The sequence below is a fragment of the Vombatus ursinus genome, unplaced genomic scaffold (assembly GCF_900497805.2).
Source record: "Vombatus ursinus unplaced genomic scaffold, bare-nosed wombat genome assembly UNPS02010548.1, whole genome shotgun sequence".
In the NCBI taxonomy this organism is placed as follows: domain Eukaryota; kingdom Metazoa; phylum Chordata; class Mammalia; order Diprotodontia; family Vombatidae; genus Vombatus; species Vombatus ursinus.
In genome coordinates this window covers 19,704,542-19,731,293 of record NW_020950326.1, presented here as the reverse complement: position 1 = coordinate 19,731,293, position 26,752 = coordinate 19,704,542, and the positions used below count along the sequence as shown (strand labels likewise).

Genomic DNA, 26,752 nt, shown 5'->3' with positions numbered 1-26,752 from the left:
TCCCAACTAAACCCATACAAAATGTCAGACCCTTAATCTTGCTGTAACCCACAAATATACCATCTCCGAGTTCAAGAATTCTAAAATCCCTTTAATCTAAGCATAATCTATTGGCTGTTCACTTCCCCCTCTGCCTTCCCTTACCAAACCCTCCCTTTTATCCACACCATGATCTCCAATCCCTTGTCCCTTCAATTTTCTACAGGCCATTTCCCTTGAACTACTCTATTTTCCCCATCTTCCCCTTTGATGAACCAATTCAACTCAACACTGTTCTCTTCTCTTGAATCTCTAGCCCCCTGATCATTTTCCCAATTACAACTTGCCAAGCCTCAACCTTGGATCACTCCCACAATTTTGCCACACACACTGCTGAGCAAAGACAGAGAAAATCACACCACCTTTCTGACTGTTACAGAACAGATCTGTTACACAATCTTAACTGGGCCCCTATTGCTGCTAGGCAATCCTACTATGCCTCCCTTATCAACTCAAGATCCCACTCTCCATAGCAGCTTTTCCAAATCTTTTCATTCCTTCTCAAACCTCCCATGGCTCCCCTTCCCCCTACTCTCTTAGCTGAAAATATTTTACCAAAAAAAATTGAGGCCATCTGCCATGAGCTCCCTCTGCTCCCCTCTTCCTCATATCCTACCACTTGGATGGCTTCTATTACTCTCTCCTCATCCACCCATCTCACATGAAGTGGCCTTACTCCACACAAAAGCTAACCCCTCTACCTACTTAAGCAACCTCATTCCAATCCATCTCCTCTAACAGACTGCCACCTCTATCATCCCCGTGCTATCACTTACTTTCAGTCTGTCTACTGACTCATTTCTTATTGCCTACAAACATGCTCATGTTTTCCTCATCGCCACCCCACCAAAATCTCACCTGATCCCTCCATTGCTGCTATTGTCCCAAATCTCTTCTAAGCTCTATAGCTAACCTCTGGGAAATTACCATCTATAATTGGTGCCTCCAATCCCCTCAACCCCCTTCTTAGCCCCTTACAATCTGGTCTCTGACTTTATAATTTCACCCAAACTACTCTCTCCAATTACCAATGGCCTCTTAGTTGCCTTTGCAGCCTTTGACGCTATTAATCACCCTCCTTCCTTGATACGCTCTTCTCTTTTCAGGACATCACTCTCTCCTAGTTCTCCTACTTAAGTGACTACCCCTTCTCAGTCTCCTTTGCTCATACAGATCACATCCTCTACCTGTAGGCATCCTTCAGGGTTTTGTCCTGGGCCCATTTCTCTTCTCCCTCCAACCTACTTCACTTAGTGACTATCTCATCAGCTCTCATAGATCTATTTAACATCCCTATGCTGACGATTCTCAAATCTACCTATCCTGCCCCAGCCTTTTTGCTGACCTCCAATCTCACATCTCCAACTGCCTTTTTGGGACATCTCAAACTGGATATCCACTAGATATCTTAAACTCAGTATGTCCACCAAGTTTCTAATATGGGCCTAAGTTTCCTCCTCAGTTTCACCTGCTGGATCTATTTCACGGTGGCTGTGAAAGTACTACAACATAGTTAAAAAGTACCTTGTAAATTTTCAACCGTCAGCATGTATTTGAGCAGACCTACCAACATCACCAACTAGTGTAAGAATTGGTGCAAGCCAACAGGGATTTTAGAGCACTCTCAAAATGTTATCAGCATGTAGCTTATGCTCTATGAAAATAAAGTGTAAAACCTTTCTTGCCCTCTAGCATTAACAAAGGATGTTGTCTTTTCTCCATCTCCTCCCTTTACTTCACGACAATAGCTCTGTGATCCTTGCTAAGTTTATCCTCTCTGGACCTGTTTCCTCTGTCAAATGGGGATAACACTTGCACTTCCTACTTCACTGGCTTCTTGGGAGGAAAAGTTTAAGAGTTACAAAGCAATAATAAATTTTGTTAATATTAGCACTAATTCTATTTACCCATTTTACTTCCATCAAAACCTTCCTAACCTTCCATTCCTGCCACTTACTAGACTTACGGCAGGCACAGAGGGGAGGAAATGTCATTGCTGAGACTAGAGGCCAAGATCACAAAGGTCACTCAAGCATCACCAAGGCTCACAAAGAAAATGAGAACCACATTCTGCTCCTTAGAGTATTCAGCAATTTTTGAGAGACGAGATGTTTCCCACTTGTCAGTGCTAAGGTTAGGAAAAGCTATACACTCCATCTGAAGATAACCAAGCATACAATCAAAAGGGATCGAAATTATTGACTGGTTTAACAGAATGTGTTTGAGGTAGACAGACAATAAAAGAAATACAGTATGCTATATCAAGATGGATTCAAACTCTGCCTTATTTTGGAGATGGAAGACACTGGAACTCCACCTACTGAACTGAGCTCCCACTGGACTGTGAGCTCATGGAGGACAAGGACCATGTTTCCTTAAGTGTATGATGGGGATAATAGCAGCCCCCATCTCCCTGGGTTGTGATGATCAAATGAGATATTTATATAGTGATTAGGGCAGGGCTTAGCACACAGTAGGCACTTAACATATACTTGTTTCTTTCTTTATCCTGACTTATAGTGGCAGTGTTCTCTCCCCTAACACCATATATAACATGTGATTTCAGGTCATTGTGTAAACATGGAAAACTTACAGAAAGGTGATGCCAAGAAGTCATAGAAATTACCACCTTCTCTCAAAGGGAAACATGTTGGGGGGGTGAGGGAAAATCCCTGGAGTTACCAGTGTTCCTGGGGGTCACAGCTTATTTTCACAAAACTTAACCCTTACCTCAGAGACCAAGTTGGGGAGGGGGAGAAGGGGAGGGAATATTCTGGTTATCTTAGTGAAAAATTAATAAGTTGATTTGTGACATCTGAAACAATTTGCTAATTCCACATCTGTTATTAATTTTAGAATAGAAGCTAGCATTTCCCAGTTCTTCTGCAATTCTCAGATGAGTTTGGAAAAACCAGAAAAACCAGAATAAGCAACACAAGTCAATCTTTATTGAAAACTGAAGTATTAATACATAACAATTTTTGTTACAATAAACGTGCTTTTTTAAGAATTTTAAATCTGAGCTCATCTACTCATCGGATTGCATAAAAAATAAAAAAGTATGAATTTACACATAATTGAACTGGCTCAGGATGGATTTTCCACACCTTTGTGTTGACACCATAAGTTCAATGCAGAAGTGAGTGATGTTTTTTTAACATTTTGGAAGACAACACTGACCTAACTTAAAAAAAAAAAGTACCAACATAACTGTCTGAAAAACAGTATTTTTTTTTTAAAAAATCATAAAAAAGAAACCTGTGTCTACTCAGTAACAAAATATGGAGAACTATTATTGGGTCCTTTTCATTTGTACTTCTGTTGCATGCAATCACTTGTTTTGGACACAGGGCAGCCAGTAAGAGTGCTACAATAAAAAGAACACTAACAAACCCATTCTATTTAAAAATAAGTCTGTACAGGAACCAGCTAAAATAAACCCTTGAACACAGCCTGCTGCTGGGACCCAAACCAGACCCTACCAACCTGGCAGTCAGAATTTACTCTTCAGTTCCAGGAAGCTGGGAAAGGCTGATCATTATGTGATTATGACCAATGGGCATTAGGCTTCTGGTAGTGGTCAGTGTTCACAAATCTTGCATCTGACAGTTTGCATTTTCTCTTGAAGCTAATCACGTTTCCTCCTCCTCTACCATGTACACCAACAATGGTTTCCTTTATCAGTACTGTCCCCCTGCCTTGTCTTATCATCAAATGGTGCATAAACTTGATAGAAAAGTCCCAATTAATCTGGAAAAGATCTCTGAACCAAGCTGGGACTGCATGAATGATACAGGATGTCACTTGGGGCTTTCCCTTCCTTCAGGGATTTAAAAAAAAAAATTCAAGGCCAATTTAGCATTTTTCTTCTAAATATTTTCTAAATAACCACTTACTCGATTTTGGTGTGTTATCTAAAATGTATCAACTACTTTCCCTAGAAAATGTAGGTCCAATAAAGTACAAATGCCACTTAAAAATAATTCTGAGAGATGCCTGAAGAGAGCGTAGTAAAATGAAAGCCTTGGACAGAACTTTTTCCTCCCCTCACCTAAACTAAGTTCACTTTGCAAGGAGAACTACCCTCCTCCTTTGAAGGAAGCAAGAGAAAAATTAGAACAAGTAATTTGTCCCAATCTAACTCCTAATTTACTACAGCCATATTAAATCACAATTGACTAGGGTCTTACTGCTGTCCCTCTGCTAAATGAAGCACAGTTATTTCGAGGTCTTTCTCTAAAAGCCTCAGACTAACATTCTTTACTCAGTCAAGCCAAAGAGGAAGAATTCAAGATGATGATGATGATGTTCTCCAGTCAAAACAGCATAGAACACATATGTCTTCCTGCAACAAATTAACAAATCTAAGGGCAAGGAAAGCGAGCCAAATTTTCCAGAATACTGTTTTTTGTAATGCTCATTTCTTTAAAAGGCAGGCAGACAGAATTGGATTTGATTTCTCACACAGGTTTTAAATTTCTGATGTGTTCCATGCCTTTTCCCACCCATTGATATGCTAAAATAAATAACAGGAGCACAGGATATACATAGGAGCAAAGCTACTAGATAAATTACTGCTAGTTTTAGGCAAGAATGTATTTCCTCTCACTACTAGTAAAGTATGAACAGATACATAGCATATCAATTCAAGTATCATTAGGTCTAGGCCAGATGACACCAGAAAGCCTGGGCATGATAAACCGGGTTGAAAGGGTGGCACCAGGTAAAAATGACAGGTAGGTAAGAAAGGAAATTTTCTAATAGCATAGCCCAAAGGATTGCTGGTTCTTTACCACTGAATCAATATTTCATTTGCATAGCATACAAGGAAAAAGTTCCAATGAATAACAATTTTGTAAAACTAATAACTTTACTAACATATTTTCCAAGTTTATAAAAAGACTGATTTTTAAATTTTCTAAACTGCTTGGTTAGTAATGAAATACGCCAATCAATGACTGATGAATTTCTAAGAACAATAATTCGCCTTGTTTCCCAAAGAATAGCCTACATATGTCACTAGGTTTAATAAACTGAACACCTACCACAGATCCTAAACAAGATTTTTATTGCAATAAAAACAGTAGAATCTACAGATCTGATACACTAGCTCTCTCGGGTCTTAGGTTAAAAGTTATGTCACAAGAAATCTCACTCCTATAAAAGCTGCCAAATGTTGATAGGAACCAGCACATTTCCCCATTGCTGCTGTCCTGCTTCCATTTCCTAAGAAGTCCCAGTACAGCTAAACGCTTGCATTTGTAGGAGTCCTGAATCAGGAATGTCATATAAAAAGAAGAGAAGGTTTCAGGAGGTTCTTTATTGCTATAATTTGTCTCCTAAAAATACAACTCTATAGTGTATAATTCTGACCTAGTTATCTCTTTATTTTTTTTTAATTTAACAAAATGTCATTAAGATAAGATTTATTTATCCCCTACCACCATGTTTTGTTACTATTCTAATTATTCATGTGACCAGACACATGTCCTTAGTTAACAGAAGTGATCTCTCTCTCTTTCATTAATCACTTATAATAGATGGTATCCTGATAGCTGCAAAAAATGAAAATTTCTCTTTGTGGATGAATCCCATAATGCAAATTAGTAAAAGTATTCAATGAACAAGACTACTTAAATTTTTAAAAAGAGGATAAGGAGAAGGAGGAGGTACAGAAGAAAAACTATCACTGGGTGAAAAAAATTACATTTAAGAACCTGATGTTAATAAAAAATGTAAAATACAGAAAAGAATCTCTATCTTTCAAAAATGCTATCTATGATAGCATTTATGAAAATCCTTCCTCATATGGTTCCAATGCTTCATGCTCATCATTCCTGTGGAACAATTACACAGCAAGGCTTTAAAGCCATTTTGTAGTTTCTTAAATCTGAATGATTCCACACCTCATGGTTACTTTTCTAAAATTGAGAACATACTTTAAGATGGTGAATCTCTTCTTCTAAACTAGATATTGATAAACTAAAAAAATTGTTCTATCAGTTCATTCACTTTAGTCCTTGGAGTAGAGCATTCTACCAGTCATTATCTGCAAACCTGTTCACTACACAAACGGAATTATGAAAAACAGATTGGAACAAACACTACAGATTCAAATTGTTTTCTCTAGGGGTAAAGTTCTGCTCCATAAACATATACGGTAGTCTCTAAGTTGCATTAAGTGCTCAAGAAACATTTTAAAGTATTTATAAGTAAATACTATAAGTATGTCAAGAGGCATTAGGAATAAAGGGTCTTCTGTTTACAGTGATCCATGCAAAAATATTCCTAAACTTTATAAACTAAATTGTTGAAGTTAAAAAAAAATGAAGAGTGCTTACTGTAAAAAATAAAGTTACTAAAGGCTCTCATCTCAATGGTTGTTCAGGAGCATATACTTCTCCCTCAGAGAAGAATGCTGAAGTGGAGGCAAAGGGTACTAGCTTGAAGGAGCTGCCAAATCCACAAAAGGAGCAGGATATCCCACCCCACCTGCCAAAAAACAGGTGTTACCCAAATTCACTTGTGGGGTGTAACAAAACTGCAAACGCTACAGCCTGACAGATCTCCCTGTAAACCCTTAAAAGGGAAGGGAACAAAATTTTGTAACCATTAGCTGCAGTCAGAAGTATTTAAAAGCTCTAAAACTTATCAGATTCATACATAGCAAGTCAGTCAAGCTGTGGGGAAAAAAAAGACAACCCTTGTGACTTCTTTTGCACAATATTCAGATTTCTAAGTTAAATTCCTTTCAGCAATAGTTCTGGCATGCAAATTGATTCTAATGCTAGTCCTTCATCCCTAACAGCATTTACTTTGAGTTGAATTATTACTGCTGTAAGAAAGAAGGAAAGGACAGTGGAAGAGACTCAACAAGAAAACCCTAATCTGCAGCTGGACTCACGGTCATGCTTCCCAAATGACATCTGAGGTAAAATAAAATTTGAGTTTGCATCAAAAAATACTGTGACTCACAAGCAGCCCATACTATGGTCAGAAATCAATTGGCAAATTGAAAGAAAAACTCCCCAGTTTTTGAATGTTCATACATTCTGACAGCCCTGCTACAAATGTATGCATAATCCACTATAATAAACTTCAGATTAAGGACATTAAAAAAATAAAACAAAACAAAAACAAACAAAAAACCCAAACTTGTTTTTTGTTCCCCTTTAATTCCTAAGCACACAAACTTTGAATTCTTGCCTGTTTGTGAAAAAACCTAGCAGTGCCCTACATGTTTTGTTCTATTTTTTAAAGTAAGTTAGGTCAAACTGTACATACATTTTTCAGCTGAATAGAACATTCTTTAGGATACAAATGAAACAAACTGGAATCTGATACCTCCCAACAGTGTGGCAGTCTCACTTTTAAACCTATCTTCCATCATATGGAAATATGATGACTATGTACTACACGTGAGTTTTCAATAACAGTTAGAAAACATTACTCCTCCAGAATTTTGTAATAAAGATTTGCATTCAAAATTTAGGCAGCCAAAAAAAGCTGCTTTGTTCACACATTATCCCTTCTGACTGGCCACACAATCAAGCATTTCATTCTAATCTTTAAGAATGTCTATGTAACACTGACTCCATATAATACAACTGAAAGGGGATGCTTGGAAAACTGATTTTGTGCAGGAATTTTGACCCTGCCAGATCTTTCCTCCAGTCACTTCTACTTGTATTAACTGAATTCAATTGGAAAAGAAATATAATTACCTAAAATAAAAAAAAAATCCATGTCCTTAACTGTCAACTTATCAACCCCCCAGAAATTGAAGCACTTACTAATGGGTAGTATGATGTTCTATAAAGAAATTCACTTTCACGACTCTACCTTTTTAAGACTTTGCATATGTTACAACAGTGCATTGATAACAAGTTGTAAAATACTTTTCAGTTCCTTTGGATTTTGCATATGATGGTTTTGCATCAGTCACTGCAGGTAGATTGAGCAAGCTTGTTTGTGTGTGTTGTGTGTTTTGTGTGTGTGTGTGTGTGTGTGTGTGTGTGTGTGTGTGTGTTTTAAACATGCATTCAACTAGATATGGATCAGAATAAATTTATACTCCCTTTTGATCATTATAGTTAGCTAAAAAATTGCAAGACAGTCCACAAAACAGGATTTGCTTTAAGACTAACTACTGGAGTTCCAAGATGTAAGATATGCAGCACTGGAAATCTTCAGTGATCTGAATTTAGTAGTGTTTAGCAAAGTGTTGAAAGCATTCAGAAGAAAGAAAGTCCTGGTTGGAGGCATGAGGGGCTTCAGCACCAACTGTTAAACCTCAATTACTTGATTGCATATCTCCCATCTTCAAACCTATGGTTAAATGAAGATATAAGAACGAGTCACCGTAGATAACCAGAGACAGTCAAGCAGTCTTCAACTGCTAAATTCTAACATGCACTTTAAGACATTTGACATTCTTACAAGTCACAACTTTTACACAGATACACACACAGACACATGCACAGCCCTTCCAAATTCACCAGAAGGAAGGTTACTTTATTAAGTTCATTCATAATAATAGCAGTTAAAGAGTTATACAAACACTTAGAACAAACTAAAAAAGTTACGCTGTATTTATAACAATACAGAACTCTACATAAGTAAATACAGTATCATTTTTCACACTATTCCAAAAGTAAACATAATATACTTTCATTGTACCTATTTAACTGGTAACTTACATTTGCCAGGATGATCACCACTGCGGGGGCACGTAGCTATAGGTTGGTGTTCCTGGAGCCCGATATGTGGGCATAGTAACCGGATGAGGGGCTACTGGAGTAGGGGAATGAGTAGTCAACAAAGTACCTAAGAGAAAAGAGCATGTTTATTTTCCTTGCAAGTGATAATGGAAATGCTTTGCAAACTAACTAAGCATCATTCATAGTACAACTTGTCATAACTTGTAATAGTTCATGGCATGGTACATCCATGTTTGTTTGGTAAAGGGAAGGAGAAGTAAGAATGGCTACAGGAGTGGGAATAATCTCCCCAAGATATTCTGAGTTTGTCAGAATGTTTATTGAACTCTAAACAAGTCTGAATTTACACAAAACCTGTATCCAGACTAGCATAAATATGTATAAATATGTGTGTATATACACATATAACATGTGTGTATATGTATATGTGTGTATTTTTGAGTGTGTATATTAATAAAAATGGAAAGTTTATTATATAGATAACAGAAATTCAAGTTCAATTTATTTACATTTACAGCATGATGGCTCATGATAATATATATATAATAATCATGCTTTTTAGACTATTATATCTTTGCTTTTCTGTATATCATGTGGAAATCCTTTTAAACTGATGAAAGATTTTCCTGTCATCTCTATTTTCTTTGACTTATAGGAAAATGATGTACTACATCAATTCACATAGTCTAGTCTTACAAAGAATTCTTAAATTCTAGTCCTTCTAGTGTCAATCCTTTTTAAGTTTTAAAGGGGAAAAAAAGTTCTTATTCCCAATAAGCATGCTCAAGCAATTTAGACTGAATCAGATTCAGTAAGGAAGACCCAGGTTTGCGTGTCTTACTTGCTATATTGCTAGGCCATTTTAACATTCTAAGGTGATAGTCATGATTGACTCCTTCTTAATTTTTTACATTTACAATTTGTGAAGAACAATGTTATATAATTTTTCTCCATATTTATTTCTCTCCATAAATAGGTTTGCGTTGAAAGGGGACATGAGATGTATATTTCATATTTAAAAGTTGTTATTTAATCCTATGCCTTCTTAATTAGGATTCCTAGCCAACTTAATTACAGGAGTTTTATAAAGTGAAGTTGATCTAGAATGCCACTGACTATTACCTTGTGGTTAATTTCTTCAAGCACTAAATCTTAATGGGGCTTAGACTTTTATTATTTTTAGATATCTCATTATTTCAAATTCTTTAATTATTATGATCATGAACTATGATTACTATGATCATGAACTATATTGTTAAAGTCTTCTCCATGCTCATTTTATTGTTTATTTTGTAAATACAAACTGATTCAATACATGGAAAGAGACTATTTAAATCAAAATTGTTTGACAGTTCTGACTCAGAGGACAGTCTACACTGCAGATTTTTGTGAAACTTGAGTTTTCTGTCCACCCATGATTACATTTAGTTCTTTAAAGATATCTTTCTTTTCCAGCAACTCAGAGTTTTAGTCATGGAAAATAGGAACATTATTATGTGTATATATAATTACATTATTAAATAGTATGTGGAAAATAAGAACAGTGACCATTTACTTGTCCTTATATTTTTCTCTTCTGGGCTACTTTGTATAAGTTTTATTTTAGATTCCTCATCAGCAGAGCAAATAGTTTACACATAATAGTAACACCAGAGGAAAAACAATTAGATATATACAATCCAGATTTTGTCATTTGGAATTTGTATTTTATTTTATTTTGTCATCTGGGAAGGCCAGCGGAGTGGGACAAAAAAAGTTGTCTACTTAAAACATCTGACAGGAGAAAATGCTATTGAAATAAAAAAATCTCTAAAAAAGATTTTGATATTGTATAGATATGCAGGGCATGTGCCTGTGGACTTGCTTCTTGTGAAAATAACACATGTATATAAATTGTGTATAAATTTATTGTCTTTGATGTATTGGAAGAGGATAAGAAAGATCACCTTAGAATGTTAAAGTGGCCTAGCAATATAGCAAGTTAAGACAAGCAAACCTGGGTGTTCCTTACTGAACCTGATTCTATCTACATTGCTTGAGCATAGTTACTAGGAATAAGAGCTTTTCTCTTTAAAACTTAATAAGGACTGAAACTAGAAGGAGTGGAATTTAAGAATTCTTTGAAGGACCAGACTATGTAATTGGGTTTTTTTTTAGTGAGGCAACTGGGGTTAAGTGACTTGCCCCTTGTGTCTGAGGCCAAATTTGAACTCAGGTCCTCCAAACTCCAGAGACGGTACTCTATCCACTACACCACCTAGCTGCCCCCAGGCTATGTAACTGAGGTAGTACATTTTCCCCCAGGAGGCAAAGAGAAAATGGAGACAGGATGAAAATGTGCCTGGTCCTTTTAAAAGGATTTCACATAATACACAGAGAAGCAAAGATATAATGGTCTAAAAAGCATGATTATCATATACAATTTAAAAATATTATATATATTATATATCATTTATATATTATAATGATGTTATATTGTTATTATATATTATGTGTTGATTATTAATAATAATATTTTATTATTACTGTGGTGTTATGGTGTTATATTATATAAGATATATAATTCAAAAAATATTTGCAGAAGAGATACTAGAGTACTACATATTATCACAAACCATACATCATATTACTTCTCTAATTCAGACTGTAATTTTTTTAAACACCACCAATTTTTAAGAGAAAAGATTTTTGGGACTGCTAGGTGGCGCAGTAGATAGAGCTCCAGCCTCGGAATCAGGAGGACCTGAGTTCAAATCGGCCTCAGACACTTGACATTTTCTAGCTATGTGACCCTGGGCAAGTCACTTAACCCCAACTGCCTACTAAAAAAAAAAAAAAAGAAAGAAAGAAAGAAAGAAGAAAGGCTTTTTTAGAATTATCAACCTCTTCCCTAAATTTAATAGAAATTTCATTCAGAAAGAAAAAAAATCATCATACAATCTTAATGCTACAAGCACAATAGTTAACTCATAAATTTTCTGGGGGAAAAAAAAGCCAAAGCTGTCACTCAATTATTAGCTTTCGCAAATCTCTCTACTTGCTTGGCTTTGCATAACATGTTCAAATCCCAGCTCATACTACTTACTACCCTGAGAGACCTTAAACAAGTCAGCTAAACTATCCTGGCCTAAATTTTCTCATCTTTAAAATGAAAGTTTAAACCAGAGCCCTCTTAGATGCCTTCTAGTTCTAAATCTGTGGTCATGGTCTTTTTAGGATTCAGTTTCTTGATCTGTAAAATGAATATAAAATCAGTACAACCTATTTCACAGGATTATTATAAAGATTAAATACATATAAAATATTAAATGCCAGCTACCATCATCATTGTCTGGCTTATAGTTGGAAGAAAGCTTACAGGGGAAGAAACTGAAGCTCAGAAATGTCACACAACCCAAGGTCATACAACCAATACTGGTAGAGCCACGAAATTCATCAATATTATTTCAGTCTAACAAAATATCATTCCAACAACACATAAACAACCTAAGTTAAATAATGCTAGTCATCAAACTACCAGAGGAAATCCTTTGATTCGGAGTTTTTTGGTCCTAGAGTTCTCTGCTTCCTACCACCTACCACCTATATTTTTCTTTCAATTAAAAACAACAACAAAAAAGAAGCCATTCAAGAAAACTGCTCTGGAATCAAAATCTAGTCAATGTTAAATAGTAGGAGATGCTGGCCAATTTATTGTTATTTGAGGGGGAAAAGACCCACAAGGTATTTTCATGGGAAAGGACATGAATCTATTAACAAAAACAAAACAAAGCCCTATATGAACTGGAGTTTAGATCACGGAAATCTTACTTTTATTATTGTTGTTCTGTCATTTTTTAGTCATGCCTGACTCTTCATGACTGCATTTGGGATTTTCTTGGCAAAGATACTGAAGTGGTTTACCATTTCCTTGTCCAGCTCATTTTTCAGATAAGGAAACTGAGACAAACAGGGTTAAGTGATTTGCCCATCTGAGGCCAGATTTGAATTGGGGAAGGTGAGTCTTCCTGACTCCAGGCCTGCCACTCTATCTTACTATTGCTCTATAACATCTTGTGATATGATATGCTCTAAGAACAACAAACTAGTTAAAAAGATTTACCTGCTGACATTGCCATAGTGGTTCCAGCAACCATTCCCATAGTCACGCCATTTCCTCTTGGGGGAGGAATGGGAGCAGGATACATAGTTGCTGGCATGCCATTTGGTTGCACAACTGTGGTGTGATGAATTACGTGAGGTGGTGCTGCATACAAAGGTTGGGTGTAGTAAGTGCCTTGCTGTTGGAGAAAAGATAACTGCAGTTCAGTTTCTCACAAAATTTCTTTTATGTTTACATACACACACACACACACACACACTTATCTGTATCTCTTTGGCTACAATAAAAGGTTCACATTCATTTTTCTCAAATTTTCTCAACTTCAGCCAACATCTTTCATCAACAATTTCCCAACCAGCAGATTTTTAAAAATTGGGATCTGAAAAGCAATGTTTGTTAACATAACATTTGGGTTTACTGAAGCCATACCAAATGGCTGGTGCATAAGCTTTACCTGTGCATATGGATTCTGCTGTGGATAGGCACTTCGAACTGGGTACACTGCAGTCTGATAAGGGTTGGGTGATGATGAATAAGGTGGCACTGCCCCACTGGTGGGTGAACAGGACACTTTATATGGTGTACCGGGTGTATAACCTGAAACACAAATGTAGGATTATCTCAAAAAGAAGACCCAAAATCATTTAAATTGGACATACTCCTTTTACAGAAGAGAAAATAAGAGAGATTACGAAACTTGCCCCACCATATACCTACCTAATAAGTGGCTGGCCCATCCCAATCAGGATTGTTTCCATTAGTGTTACAAAGGGAAATTTTTAGTGGGACAGCATATTTGCCCTCCACAATGGGTCCTTGAAAATATAAGGTATGTGGCCAAACCTCTTGTTTCTTACTAATCCATTATAGGTTATTTCTTGTCCATGAGTACTAATAATCAATAAGTGACTTACATAAAATACACCACTAGGAACATGAAAGTAATCCTTGCTGACAATCTCATCTAATTATTGAAATTCTTACAATGGCTAAAAGCAAAAGGAGTGTACTTTCTTTAAATTGATTTCTCTCTCAAATGTGTTTAAGAAAAGGTCACACCCTTCTAAAATATAGCTAGTGGGTGAGATCAGTTTGATGAGGAAAAGAGAAGAATGGAGAACAAAAAGATGTTATTGTCTTGTGTCTGTCTATAGGCTAACTTATGGAAAGTTAGGCTTGAATTTTAAATATTTCAGAAACAAGGAAAATATGGGCAAGAAACTAAAACTTTTTATGAAAAAGCAGTTACAATGACAAGAGTGACTAAGTATTCCACAGCCAAGATTCTTAACCTGGGGTCAATGAACTTTTAAAAAGTATACTCCAATATAATTTATTTCCTTTGTAATCCTATGTATTATTTTAGAGATTTAAAAACATTATTCTGAGAAAGGATCCACAGAGGCTTCACCAGATTGCCAAAGAAGGTATATAACACATAAAAAAGGTTAATAGCTCCTGTGCTAGTGTTTAACCAAAGTATTACCCACACTAAATATGACAAAACCATGTACAAAAAAATTCTTCCCTTGCATTCATTCCATTTTGATAAAGAAATCTAGTGGAAGGATTGGTTTGTATACATTTGCTTCTGGAAAAAACAGCTACAGGGTCATATACATTTTTTAATAGTTTCCCTGGATTTCAAAATACTCATAATATACAGACAAAGCTTTTTCCTTTCCTTGTAGAAAATAAAAATTAGGCAAAAATATATGTGACTGACCATGTCAGACAATGTATACATCATTCTGTGCTAGCAGACTCCCATCTCTCTGTCATGAGGAAGGTAAGTTTTACCATATGTATTCTAAATCCATTAGTTCTTCAGTTACTCAGACATCTGCTTTCTTTTAGTAATCTTTTTTCTTACAAGGCTATAGTTATTTATATTATTCTTTTGAGTCTGCTTATTTTACTCTATATCAGTTCACATAAATCGTCCCATTTTTCTGAATTCCTCATATTCATAATTCCTTACTATATAGTAATTTCCATCACATTTACATACAACAGGGTTTTTTTAAAGCTATTTCTAAATGATGGGCACACTTTGTTTTCAGTCCTTCATTGCCACCAAGTATAGCCATGAATATTCTGGAATATGATGGACCTGTATTTTTGAGTTCTATGGAATTTATATATGTAATAATGGGACCAACAGGTGAAAAAGGTTAAAAGAACATAAACAGTTTTTCATTTTTCTTGTATAACCCCAAAAAGCTGGACCAATTCATATCTCCAATAACTGTATATTATTAGGTTTGTCTTCCACAGTCACTCCAACAGTGAAGGGTCTCATTTTTATGTCCTTCTTGCCAATATGCAGGGGGCAAAGCTAAACCTCACTTCATCTTTATTCATATTTCTCCATCAATGACTTGGATGATGTTTTCAAAATGTATTTATAGTTCATCGTTCTTTTGAAAACTGTCTATATCCTTTGTTAACAGGCAATCAACACCTTTAACAACCTACCTACTATTAGTGAATGTTTCTTGGATCATTTGAGGCAGCTAGATTTAGCAGGGATAGGAGTCAGGAAGATGTGAGTTTGAATCTTGTTTCAGCCACTATACAACCCTTGGGCAAGTCTCTTCAACTCTTAACCTCTTTCAGTTTCCTCATTTATAAAATAAGATGATGAAGCACCTACCTCAGAGGACTTGTGAGGATCGGATGAGATGAGTTAGTATAAAGAAAGCACTTTGTAAATCTTAAGTGCTATAAACATTATTATATATATATATATCAATTGCCTATATATTTTATATACCTCACTTTTATCAATGAGTTTTGATGCAAGTATTTTTCTACCTGAGTTTTTCTTTTTGTTCTATTTTTATTGATTTTGTTAATGAAAAAGGTTTAAAATTCTGTCATCAAAACTTTGTCATCTATGTTCTCCTCTGTCTCTTGTTTGGTTAAGGATTTTCCCCCTAAAAATAGTTTTAAAAGGTATCTCTGTTCTTCTCTCTCTTTTTTTTTCTTCAGGCAATATGTGTATATTCATATAAATATAATAAGCTTATTGTGGAATGTGTGCAACATATTGGTCTAAATCTAATTTCTACCAAAATGATTTCAAACCTTCCCAGTTCTTGAATCTACAAAAAACACTGGGCTACCGCTTTCTTTTTAAAAATGTTTTTTGTTTGGTTTTACTTTTTGTATTGAATTCCATGGAAAACAGGGAGGCTAAGTGACTAATTTTTGACTGGCAGCACCAGTAAAGAATGATACCAGTATCAAATACAATGGGATTGGTACAGAGCAAACCCTGATGACTTCCTATTGGGCAAGTTGTTAAAGGCTTAGCTAAAAGGAAAATTCTCCTTTTTAGAGTGGCAGAACTTAGCTCAAATTGGATTCAGTACTTAGATAACTACGTAGAAAGAATTTGGACAGACAGACATCAGACTTTCAAATATTGTAAACTGTGAATGTTGAAAGCTAGACCAGAAACACTAGAGCCTAGACAAATAGATTATTAATTCTGTTGGGCAGCCCTTTCAAATTGAGATTGCCCCAATTTACCATGTCCATTAGAGGCACCAGTACAGAATTCTACGCCACCTCCATATAATCCAGATATAGCAAGTACCATGGCAGCTTTAAGATTTATTTTTACAGGAAACAATCAGAGGAGTACATGTCCCCTTTAAACCAGGAGATGCTGCATTATGACAACAAGCCACTCTATCCTTTCCAAGGGACCCAGCCATCACCATTAATAGAATTAAGACCATTGCAAAAGCCATAACCCTACTTGGGAATGATATGGATGAGGTACTAGATGTTTTTCTCACAAAGGATTAGAAAGCAAAAGTCCTATCCTGTGCTATAAAGTTAGAGAATAAACATAACAGGACTGCATAGTCCAGGACAGCACCAAATTAGAATTTTAATAATACGGGGGACTGGGAAACAGATGCAAAAACAAGCCTCTATGAAGCTCTAAAACAATCTGCTCAACAACCAATAGACTGGAAAAAGTTCCATGAAACTACTCAAAATTCAGATGAATACCCTGATGATTTTTATATCTGTGTGTGTGCTGCTCTCTAGAAATCTGTTCAGTTAGATCCAGAAAATGAGAGTGATCCAAAAGCCATTGCTTCAGCTTATGCTAATCAATCAGTAGCAGACTGATTACTTTTATAAATTCTGCCCCAGTTGGAGTGGAAAGACTAGTGAATAAGTCAGGGGAATTGTCAATGAAGGACCATAAGAAAAAAGAAAAATAAGACTGAAGAGGTGAATATTCTGGTGGCAGCCTTGAAAGAGGCTATCTGGGAGAGGAAAAGGGGCCAAAAGGGAATATTTTATTCCTTCCCCTCTCCAAAAAGAGGAAAAGGCCAAATAGTGCTTTTATTGTAGACAATGAGGGGCATTTTAAGATGGACTGCAGGAAACTCAACAAGGTGAGGCCTCCAAAAGAGGGCCCTGTCCTCCAAGTTGCCTGAAGGGGACCCATGTGCTGAGTGACACCCCTCCCCCACTCACAATTGCAGGAACATCAGTCAGTATCCAGTGGGGAATAATGGGGATGAATATTTGCAAAGGTGAGGAAGGAGGTGGTCAGAACTTAAGGTGTTTCTTATAATGTGAAAGGGAACGAAGTATTGTTAAAAGCAGCCTTTGATAGAGATAACAGTAAATGGCATTTCTTTTGTTTGCTTAGTGGATACTGAACAACTTTCTCATAGCTTTCAATAGTAGACTGGGAAGAAAGTGAGATGAGCCCTTTGAGGACACTCCCACCCCCCTTTAAAGTTTCCACTGAACTTCTGACTGCTTTCATTCTTTTTTTGATTATGCCTAATTGCACTGTTTCACTATGTGGGATGGCCTTGTTATGTAAACTTAAGGATATTATTCACTGTGATCCAGGAGGGCCTAGGTCAGAACACAAAGGAATTGATTGGCTCATTGGATGATTTTTAAAGAACCCAAAAGGCTTATGGGACCCCTGGTATCTGAATTGCCTCCCTTGTCACAAAACTTCCCTGCCAGTTTACGGGGCTGGAACTCCACCAACCTGAGGTTCATGCAGTCAGCCAACTCAGTGCAGAAACAGACTAAGAAGGGAACACCCCCTTGTGTTCAACAGTATATCAACTTGGAGACTGTTGAACCTATTCAAACTCTTCACTTTTTACATCCTCCTGGGAGTGAAAGTACTCTGCCAGTGACCTTGCAATACCCCTGTTCTGCCAGCGAGAAAAAACAAAGAGGATAACGACAGCCTGCCTGTGTACTGCTTGTCCAATGGTTATCAATGATTTTGTTGTCCTGAGATCCCCTGTGGTCCTGAATCCCTGTTTCTATTATCACAATATGAAAGTATATTGTTATTGACTTGTGTGTGGTTTTTTTTTTCCCCCAACATCCCAGTACACAGTATCTTTTCACTTTTACTTGGAAGGGCCAGCACTGTTGGACTAGGCTGCCCCAGGGTTATTGTGAATCTTCCACTCTGTTCACACAGGCACCTGTCAAAGATCTACAAGATGTGCACCCACCTCAGGGATCTGCCTTAATCCGATATGTGAATGATTTACTGTGTGCCTCCCTTCACAAGGAGCCTGTGAGGAAGACACGGTTTTCCTCCTACCTTGCCTTTATAAAAAGGACCACTGAGTCTCCTTTTTAAAGCTGCAGTTTGCCCTCTAGGTCCTCAAGTGAAGCCCTTTGACTGAATCCTAACTTCACAGAAGAAACAAAGTGACTACATATTAAGCCTCTTATCTGAGTCTAATCTATCCATTCAGTGTTGTAATGTTTTAAATCAGTTACTCTAGTAACTGAAGCCAGAGAGAGTCCCTGCCCCAACCTCATGGACACTCCCTTGGCAGATTCCTGTCTCAGTGTTCATGGATGGCTCCTCCTTTTGTCAAAGTGAAGCACAAGTGATTAGGGGAGCAGTTTTATCCCCAAAAGCTACTGGGTGGGCAGCTGTCCAGTGGACTGGGGGAACAAGGGGCCAAGTTAAGAGCACTGACCAGAGTGTGCCAGTTAGCTGGCCGAGGGGGCTTCTGAGTGAATATTTACACTGATTCCAAACATGCTTCCAGGGTCTATCATGCTTCTGGGGCCTGGTGGAAACAGCACAGCTTCATCACTGCAAATAGTAAGCTCATGCCTCACTTACTGACCAAGTTCTTCAAGTTGTTTTGCTCCTCAAGGCTATCTGTGTAATTCGCTGTCCAGAACATACCAGAGGACAATGCTTTTTACAAGATGACAACTATTTTGCAGATGAGACAGCAAAAAGGGCTGCCAGTTGTGGTCCTCGAGAACCACCAGACAATACTTATGTTCTCTGCCAATCCACCCACTGATTATTCTTCCTTAGTCACTGGTGCCAAAACTGAGTGACCAGACACCAAGTCATTCTCCAGAATGGTCTGTGAGAAGTACCACGTGGGCCCCCCATTGCACCAGAAAGATTACTTTATCTCTCGTGCCAGCAACATCATGCCCAAGAACATATGGGAACTGAGGGCCTAGTAGTACAAGTTTGCCCCCAGTGTTTAAGGAGAGACCCATGATGCGGTCTCTAGCTGCCTTTCTTGTCAACAGTTCAATTCTTCCTGGAAGAAAACTGTGACAAAAGTGGGGAGAAAATAGGCAATTCTACCATTTGAATACCTGCAGATTGATTTTAATGAATTAACAAAGTCTATGGGCTACAGATATGTTTTGTTATGTACATCAATTGAGTCTCTGCATAGTTTTTTCCAGTGACACAGGCCACAAGAAACATAGCAGCAAGATGTCTGATAAGGGACATAATACCAAGGTTTGGCCTGCCCTGTACTAGTGATTATGACCAAGTGCCAGGATTTACCACAGAACTAACTAAACTTTTCAAGTGTTTTGGGATAAATCTGAACTTACATACTCCTTTATTACCCATAATCATCAGGGGAGCAGAATGGCTAAATAAAGAAGTTTTAAGCACTGGCCCTAGAGTCAGGAGGACCTGAGTTCAAATCCAGACTCAGACACATAACACTTACTTAGTTGTGTGACTCTGGGCAAGTCACTTAACCCCAATTGCCTCACCAAAAAAAAAAGAGAGAGAGAGAGAGAGAGAGAGAGAGAGAGAGAGAGAGAGAGAGAGAGAGAGAGAGAGAGAGAGAAGAAGTAGTAGTTTTAAAAAACTCTTTGGAAAACACAGTTAAAATGGCCTCAGGTACTTCCTCAAGTGTAGTTCCAAGCTTAGCAAAGGTAAGAGGTAGAATTGTAAATTGTCACACTTTGAAATTCACCAAATACTATTCAGGGGCTAGACCCTAAGAGCCAGAGTCGGGCCACAGGGGATAAAAGCCAAATAAAATATGCAGCCTCTCCTTCTAGTTCTCTTTCACAGGTCTGAAAGGAGGCAGCCTTGACACAAACTTTGCCTCTGGAAGAGATGTTACATTCATTTGGAACACAGGACTACATGTGGATCCTCAATTTCAAGAAGATATCTAGTCCAGTCCTCCTGGAACGGTCGTTTCTAGATTCTGCTGACCAGTCATACTGTCACGAAGACTGCCAAATGGAGGACCAGAATACATTACTCCCACGTGATGCCTGCTGTAACTGACCTCAGCTCAGGAAAGGAAGCATCCCTGAACAACTTAAGTAAGGCGCCTGACACTAATCTTTGGTCTCTGCTTTATTTGACCCAGATAACTAGGAACTAATCCCTCACATGCTCTCCATCACGCTTTGTTATTTACATTTCACACCCAGCTATGCACCTTTGGTGTGTGTATCTGTTTTATCCTCAGGATTGTGTGCAGTTTGTGCCTACAATGCCTCCTCTGGTGCAAGAACTGATTCCCAAGCCAATTCCCAAATTACAAGTAGTAGCGATTAGGATGATGCAGTTAAAGATAGAAGGGTGATATAAATCCAACTGTGGTGCTACACCATAAATATGATTGGCACCAAATGTGGGAATTATTGAATTATTGTGTAGAATTTAGCCACTACTGCCAGGTTAATCGAGTGAACACATGATTTCCCATCCCTCTTTAATTGGCTCAAAAATCTGCATCTACCTGGATTGTAAACTTAGCTGTGATATACTAGCCCATCAACTTTTTGAAATGTGAACCAATCAGGATTGTCTTCTCTTGTTAAGAAAATTCATCTCTAAAAGCAATGATTGGCTTTAGCTCCAAGCCTGGCCCACACAACACATATACTTCATATCTTATAATAAACTTTTTTTTTCTACCTCAATTTCCTTAGTTTCACCAATTCATTAGAGTAAAGCCCTAACCTAGATTTTTTCTTCCAACAATTACTTTCTGTCTATACCCAAGGCAAGGAAATATTGGCAAAATGAGGTCTATTCCCATTAACTTTTCCTTGAGAGTCCAGATCAGTCTTCTCTTGGACATTCACCCCAAATCTACTTTTCTGGCCAAAGAGGAATTCCTCTGTATTATCCCATCACCAAATGATTTACTAATGAGGGAATGGTATTTCTTTGGCCTTGAAATTTAATTTAGTTCTTCCTCCTTCTGATTTTGCAGATTTTTACAATTTTGCTCCTTGCCTCATCGGTGCTCCCTTTCCTTTCTCAATGCCTTTAAGGTTACTTGAGTTTTAAGACAATTAAAAACAAACAAAATGGCTCCTCATCCCACAATGAAGGCTTTGTTTAGCCATAACCATACAAAGATATATATTTCATTTCATAATCACTCATTGGTACCTAAAGGTGTTTAGGTTTCTTGTGTTTGGTCAGTTTCTATAATGAATATTTTGTTCATCCCTAGGTGCCTCTGAATGAATGATTCATTCAAACATTCATTCTTCCTTTTTTTCCACAATGCGTAATTATTTTCTTAGAGGATTAGTATCAGCTTTGCAGGATATAGTTTTGGGGGGTATAACCCATTCTTTGCTTTTCAGAATATTCCAATTTTTCCTTTGATTGCCTATAAATAAGGAGTAATCAAGTGCTATTTTTAATGTGAAAGGCTTTCAACTAGCTGTCTTCATCAAACTTCAAAGTCTTCCAATGTTTTTATTTACTTTATTATGGTCTTTTTTGTAAATCTGACTCTGGGTTCTGCTTAGGTTCACTCTGTATCAGTTCAGAGAAGTCCTTTACAAAAAAAAATGGTTTTTTTGATAAACCATTTCTGAAGTATAAATAGGATATATCTGGGTAAAATAAACTTAAAGCTTCTTTCTATTGTTGTTCTGGGGATTATCTAGATCTGTACTTTGCTATCTGCTTTCAATATTTCTGCTCAATATTTCCCTGATTAAGACCAACGATGTAAGACCCCAGAAAGATGCCTAATATTGAAATGACCCTTAGGATATGGCATCACACCCTGGTAGACCAGAGTTTTTGTGAAAGGAAGACTGGGAGTAGGGATGGTGGAGAGGGGGAAGGGGAAGGACTGGAGCCAGGTTAGTAAACTAGTTGGTTATTTTTTTGTCTAAGAATTACCTTGTAGTAGGTTCCTTCAAGTCTCTTCTTGATGTCATTGCTGTTATTGATGAAGTCTGATGCACTTTTTGTGTTTATTGGGTGTGGTAAGGAACAAATCTTACTCTGGGATAGCTCTCACTCCCACATCTTACTGAGATTTCTCTCCTTTCTGATGGGGTTCGGTTCCAAACCCCAGAAAGGAAAAACCCTGGACCTTCCCACTTGGTCAAATCTTGGGCATTCGCCTGAGGCTATAATCACATCAACTGGCCTTTCATTGTGGCTCCACCCAATGTCCCAATTCTGTTAATCTAGCCTGGCCTTCCTTTGTTTTACCTCCCTATGTATGGCCCCCAGGCATTTCCCACCCTTAATCCTAGCTAGACTCCATTCTCCCTTGGCCAAGAGGTCCAGGTCCCAGGAGTTCTGTTCACCCTAGCTTACTGGCCACTCCTAGGTCCCTCCCACAGTCTTTCTGTTTATAAGGTCCACCTTGTCTCCATTAAAATACTGGGATTCTTATAATCTAGCCACTGCTCAGATTCTTAGAATCTAGCCAATAGTTTATTGATGTTCAGACTCCTTAAGAGTCTGCCCAGTATGATGGATGTTCTAATAAACCTTGTCTTTGGTTGAAAGAAGGTTTGGGTCGAACTATTTCGGGCAGGACCCGCGTATTGTGATTTTGGGATCCCAGCACCCCTGAACTTCTAAACTGCATCATTTCCACTTTAAATATAGTCTCATTTATGTTCATGAGAAGTGAATTATAAACATGCAAGGGATCCTCCTGTGTTTTTAGGAATAGCAAATCTATAATTCTCAATATCCCACAATTATTTACCAAGGCAACAACGCTAGTTTCATTAACTAAGACAGGAACATGAATTTGCTTTGAGACTAAGCACGTATTTAGGATGTCAGAAACTTTATATTCTTTTAATTTATAAGTTCTCTTAAACTGCTACACTTTTAAATCCATTTGCTAGACTATGTATCTTTTTTCTTAACAAAGATAGGATGAGAGACGAAGGAATCATAGATTTAGAGCACTTCTCTGCCAAGAAAAAGTAAGTATAAATTCCTATCACTCATGATTGGTCATCATCAAACTTCAAAATCTTCCAATGTTTTTATTTACTTTATTGTGGTCTTTTTTGTAAATTTAACTCTGGGTTCTGCTTACTTCACTCTGCATCAGTTCAGAGAAGTCCTTTACAAATCATTCTGAATTCTTCATATGCATCATTTCTTGTTGTTGTTCAGTTGTTTAAGTCAAGTCTGACTCTTTGCAACCCTATCTGGGGTTTTCTTGATCAAGATAATGGAATGGTTTGCCATTTCTTTCTCCAGCTCATTTTATAGATGAGGAAACTGAATCAATGGCAGCTAAGTCTGAGGCTTGATTTGAACTAAGGTCTTCCTGACTCTAGGCCTGGTCCTCTATCCACTGTGCCACCTAGCTGTCCCTATGCATCATTTCTTAGAGTGCAATAATTAGCATTATGTAACAAAATTTGTTCAGCTATTCTTCAAGTGATGGACAACTACTATCCTTCCATTTTTAAAAAACACTACATAAAGAATTTATCTAAATACCTTTTGCTAAATATTAGACCTTTCCCTCTGTCTTCCACCAATTTGGAGTCTATCCCTGGTAGTTTATCTAGTAGTAGTATCCTGATCGTAGTATTACTGGTATTTCTGGATCACAAAATATGTGAAAACTAGTGGCTTTCATAGTATAATTCCACTATGAATACCAGAATGGTTGGGGCAAGTCAGAGCTCCATCAACAGTGTATTAATATGTCTATATTCTCATAGTTTATTTTATTATCTTGATAATTTCCTATTTACCTTTCCTGGTATCCCCAGCACTTCAGCACCATGCCTGGCATATACAAACGAAAAATGCTTTTTGACTGAGTATTCACTATAGCATAACATAGACAAAGTACTAAATTTGCCATCAGGAAGAACTGGATCTTAAACTAGCCCCTGCCATTTACCACCTATGTCATCCTGGGTAAGTCACTGACCCTTTTTGAGTTTCAGTTTGCTAATCAATAAAATGTTGATAATAGCTCCTGACTCCTGGGCTTTCTGAGAATATTTAATGAGATAGTGCATATAAAGCACTCTGGAAATGCTAAAGTTCTATAAATACCAGCTATCAATACTATTTAACTCAATCCTAGACTAATTATAATGCAAACTAAAATAAAAAAAACCTAATGAAATATTTCAGATGTTGCATGAAAAGCTCACTTATTAATTTTTTAATGTTTTCCATTAAAGAAACACAAAATCTGGGATACCATAATGTTTATATCAAAGACAATGAACACTTACTCTACAATACTGTACTTATTCATAAGTTCCTTTCTTCTTTATGCTACCCAAAATTATCATAAGGTACAAGTGGTTGCTAATGAGAATCTTCAAACATCAGTTATATTAATGAACTTGTTGACATTGTTTTTCAAGTGTTTTGCCAGTTGTTTAACATATATGTACATTATGTATAAATTGTTATATTACATGTATATGATAGTATTATATATAGTATGTGTGTATATGTGTGTATATACACACACACATATAGGAATGCACTTGTTTTCTCTCAATTGAATTTTTTTTGAGCAGTATAAGGCAATGTATACAGCAGAAGCATAACACCAGTTGCTAATGCTTTTTATGATATTTATAAAACACTTAAAAAATTGAATCTACTCTTTCAACAAGACCCAGCCAACATTATGCTTTTAAAATATATCCAAACACCAGTTTTTAATTATTTTATGACACTTCTTTTTCAAAAATACTTGGTAAGTATTGTTGTAAGAATGAGATGGGAGAAAACTTTCTTACAGCATTTAGCACATTAATTATAATAAACAATGCCTGAATGAACAAAGGAACTATTTGTTGGTCTACTTAAAATAAAAACAAAACAAAACATTACCTACTACCAACCTTGACAACCAAATTTACAACACAAGACTGCGCTTTGTGGCATTAGAATTGTATTTGAAGTACTGATGGCATAAGCCAATGAGATACAAATAGAAGACTATCCTGGCTAGGCTTTTAAGGGGTACAGTAGAACAAATATTTGCCAACATATCTGTGGAAATTAGAAAACTTCCTACAGCAAACTAATGCTCCAGATGTGGTACCAGGAAGTACTGGTACTACCACATGGCTTCACTCTGTAGTATTACCATTCCCTGATCCTTATGAGCAGTACTCCCAAGTAAGTGAACTTGCTCTGTGAACCACTTCTCCAATCTATCCTCTTCACCACTAGAGATGCTTCTAGCATCCATTCATGACAAATACATGGGATACAACAAAATAGTGATGATGATGATAGCTAACATTTATATTGTGCTTTAAGGTTTGCACCGAAATGATTATCTTATTTGATCCTTACAACCCTGTTAAGTATGAGGCATTATCATCCCCATTTTACGCATGAGGAAATTGAGTCTAAGAGAGATTAAGTGACTAGCCCAGGGTCATTACAGCTATGTATCTAAAGTGAGATTTGAATTCAGGTCTTGCTAATTCCAAGTCTAGAGCTCTTACCCACTGAACCTCAAAGCTGCAAAACTGACAGGGCTACCACTGAAAGTCTAAAACTTGAAACTTTTAAAAATGATTACTCTTTTTACATCTATGAATTTATCTTTAACAACATTCCTGAATAAGGCCACAATACTTTTTTTTAAACCACAAATATATAAATCTTACTCTACCATTGTAAACATAAACTGAAAGCTATTAAGTGTGAAACACTGTAGAAATGATGTGAAAAAAATTAATCAAAGAGGTAACTTACAGATCCCATTGTGAAAAACAGAAATGGGGCAGGTAGGTGGTACAGTGGATAGAGCTCCAGCCTTGGAGTCAGGAAGACCTGAGTTCAAATCTGACCTCAGACACATGACCCTAGCTTTGTGACCCTGGGCAAGTCACTTGACCCAAACTACCTCACCAAAAAAAAAATAGAAGCTATATATAAAAATTTAGAACTATAATTTTGTTATTGCATGTGCTATATTACAAAGCTATATATTTAGTGAAAGCATAATGAAGAAAAAGAAAGAATATTGGAAACATATACATAATACCCAAATTACATATAAAGACGAGGTTAAGAAAAGCTGTTAAAATACTGTACATGCATATCTTGAAATATGCTACTTTTTCTCAGCATTCTAGCATAATTCTGTACTCAGTGTAGTATTCCACTGGATCTATCTTCTTCATCAACACAGGTATGCCTTCCAGTGGTACATGTTATAACCCATTAAAATATGAAGAGGAAACATTTTCTTGGAAGACAGTTTGAAGCTGTCTATTCTCTATTGAAGCAAATATTTTCTTATAACCAACAACAAATACAGTTGGATCTTATACAGAGTGTCTC

The 26,752-nt window shown here is 36.9% G+C and overlaps 1 protein-coding gene across 1 annotated transcript in view; it reads right to left on the bottom strand.

Moving 5' to 3' along the window:
* Positions 1–2,965: 2,965 nt before the first annotated feature.
* FAM168B (family with sequence similarity 168 member B) overlaps positions 2,966–26,752 on the bottom strand; it is a 49,509-nt gene continuing 25,722 nt past the window's right edge. The window contains exons 4-7 of the mRNA XM_027854713.1: positions 13,316–13,458; positions 12,862–13,039; positions 8,739–8,865; positions 2,966–8,367 (exon numbers count right to left, since the gene is read on the bottom strand). Of these exons, the coding sequence (XP_027710514.1) occupies positions 8,753–8,865; positions 12,862–13,039; positions 13,316–13,458 (434 nt within the window). The 3' untranslated portion in view covers positions 2,966–8,367; positions 8,739–8,752. The remainder of the gene's footprint in view (positions 8,368–8,738; positions 8,866–12,861; positions 13,040–13,315; positions 13,459–26,752) is intronic.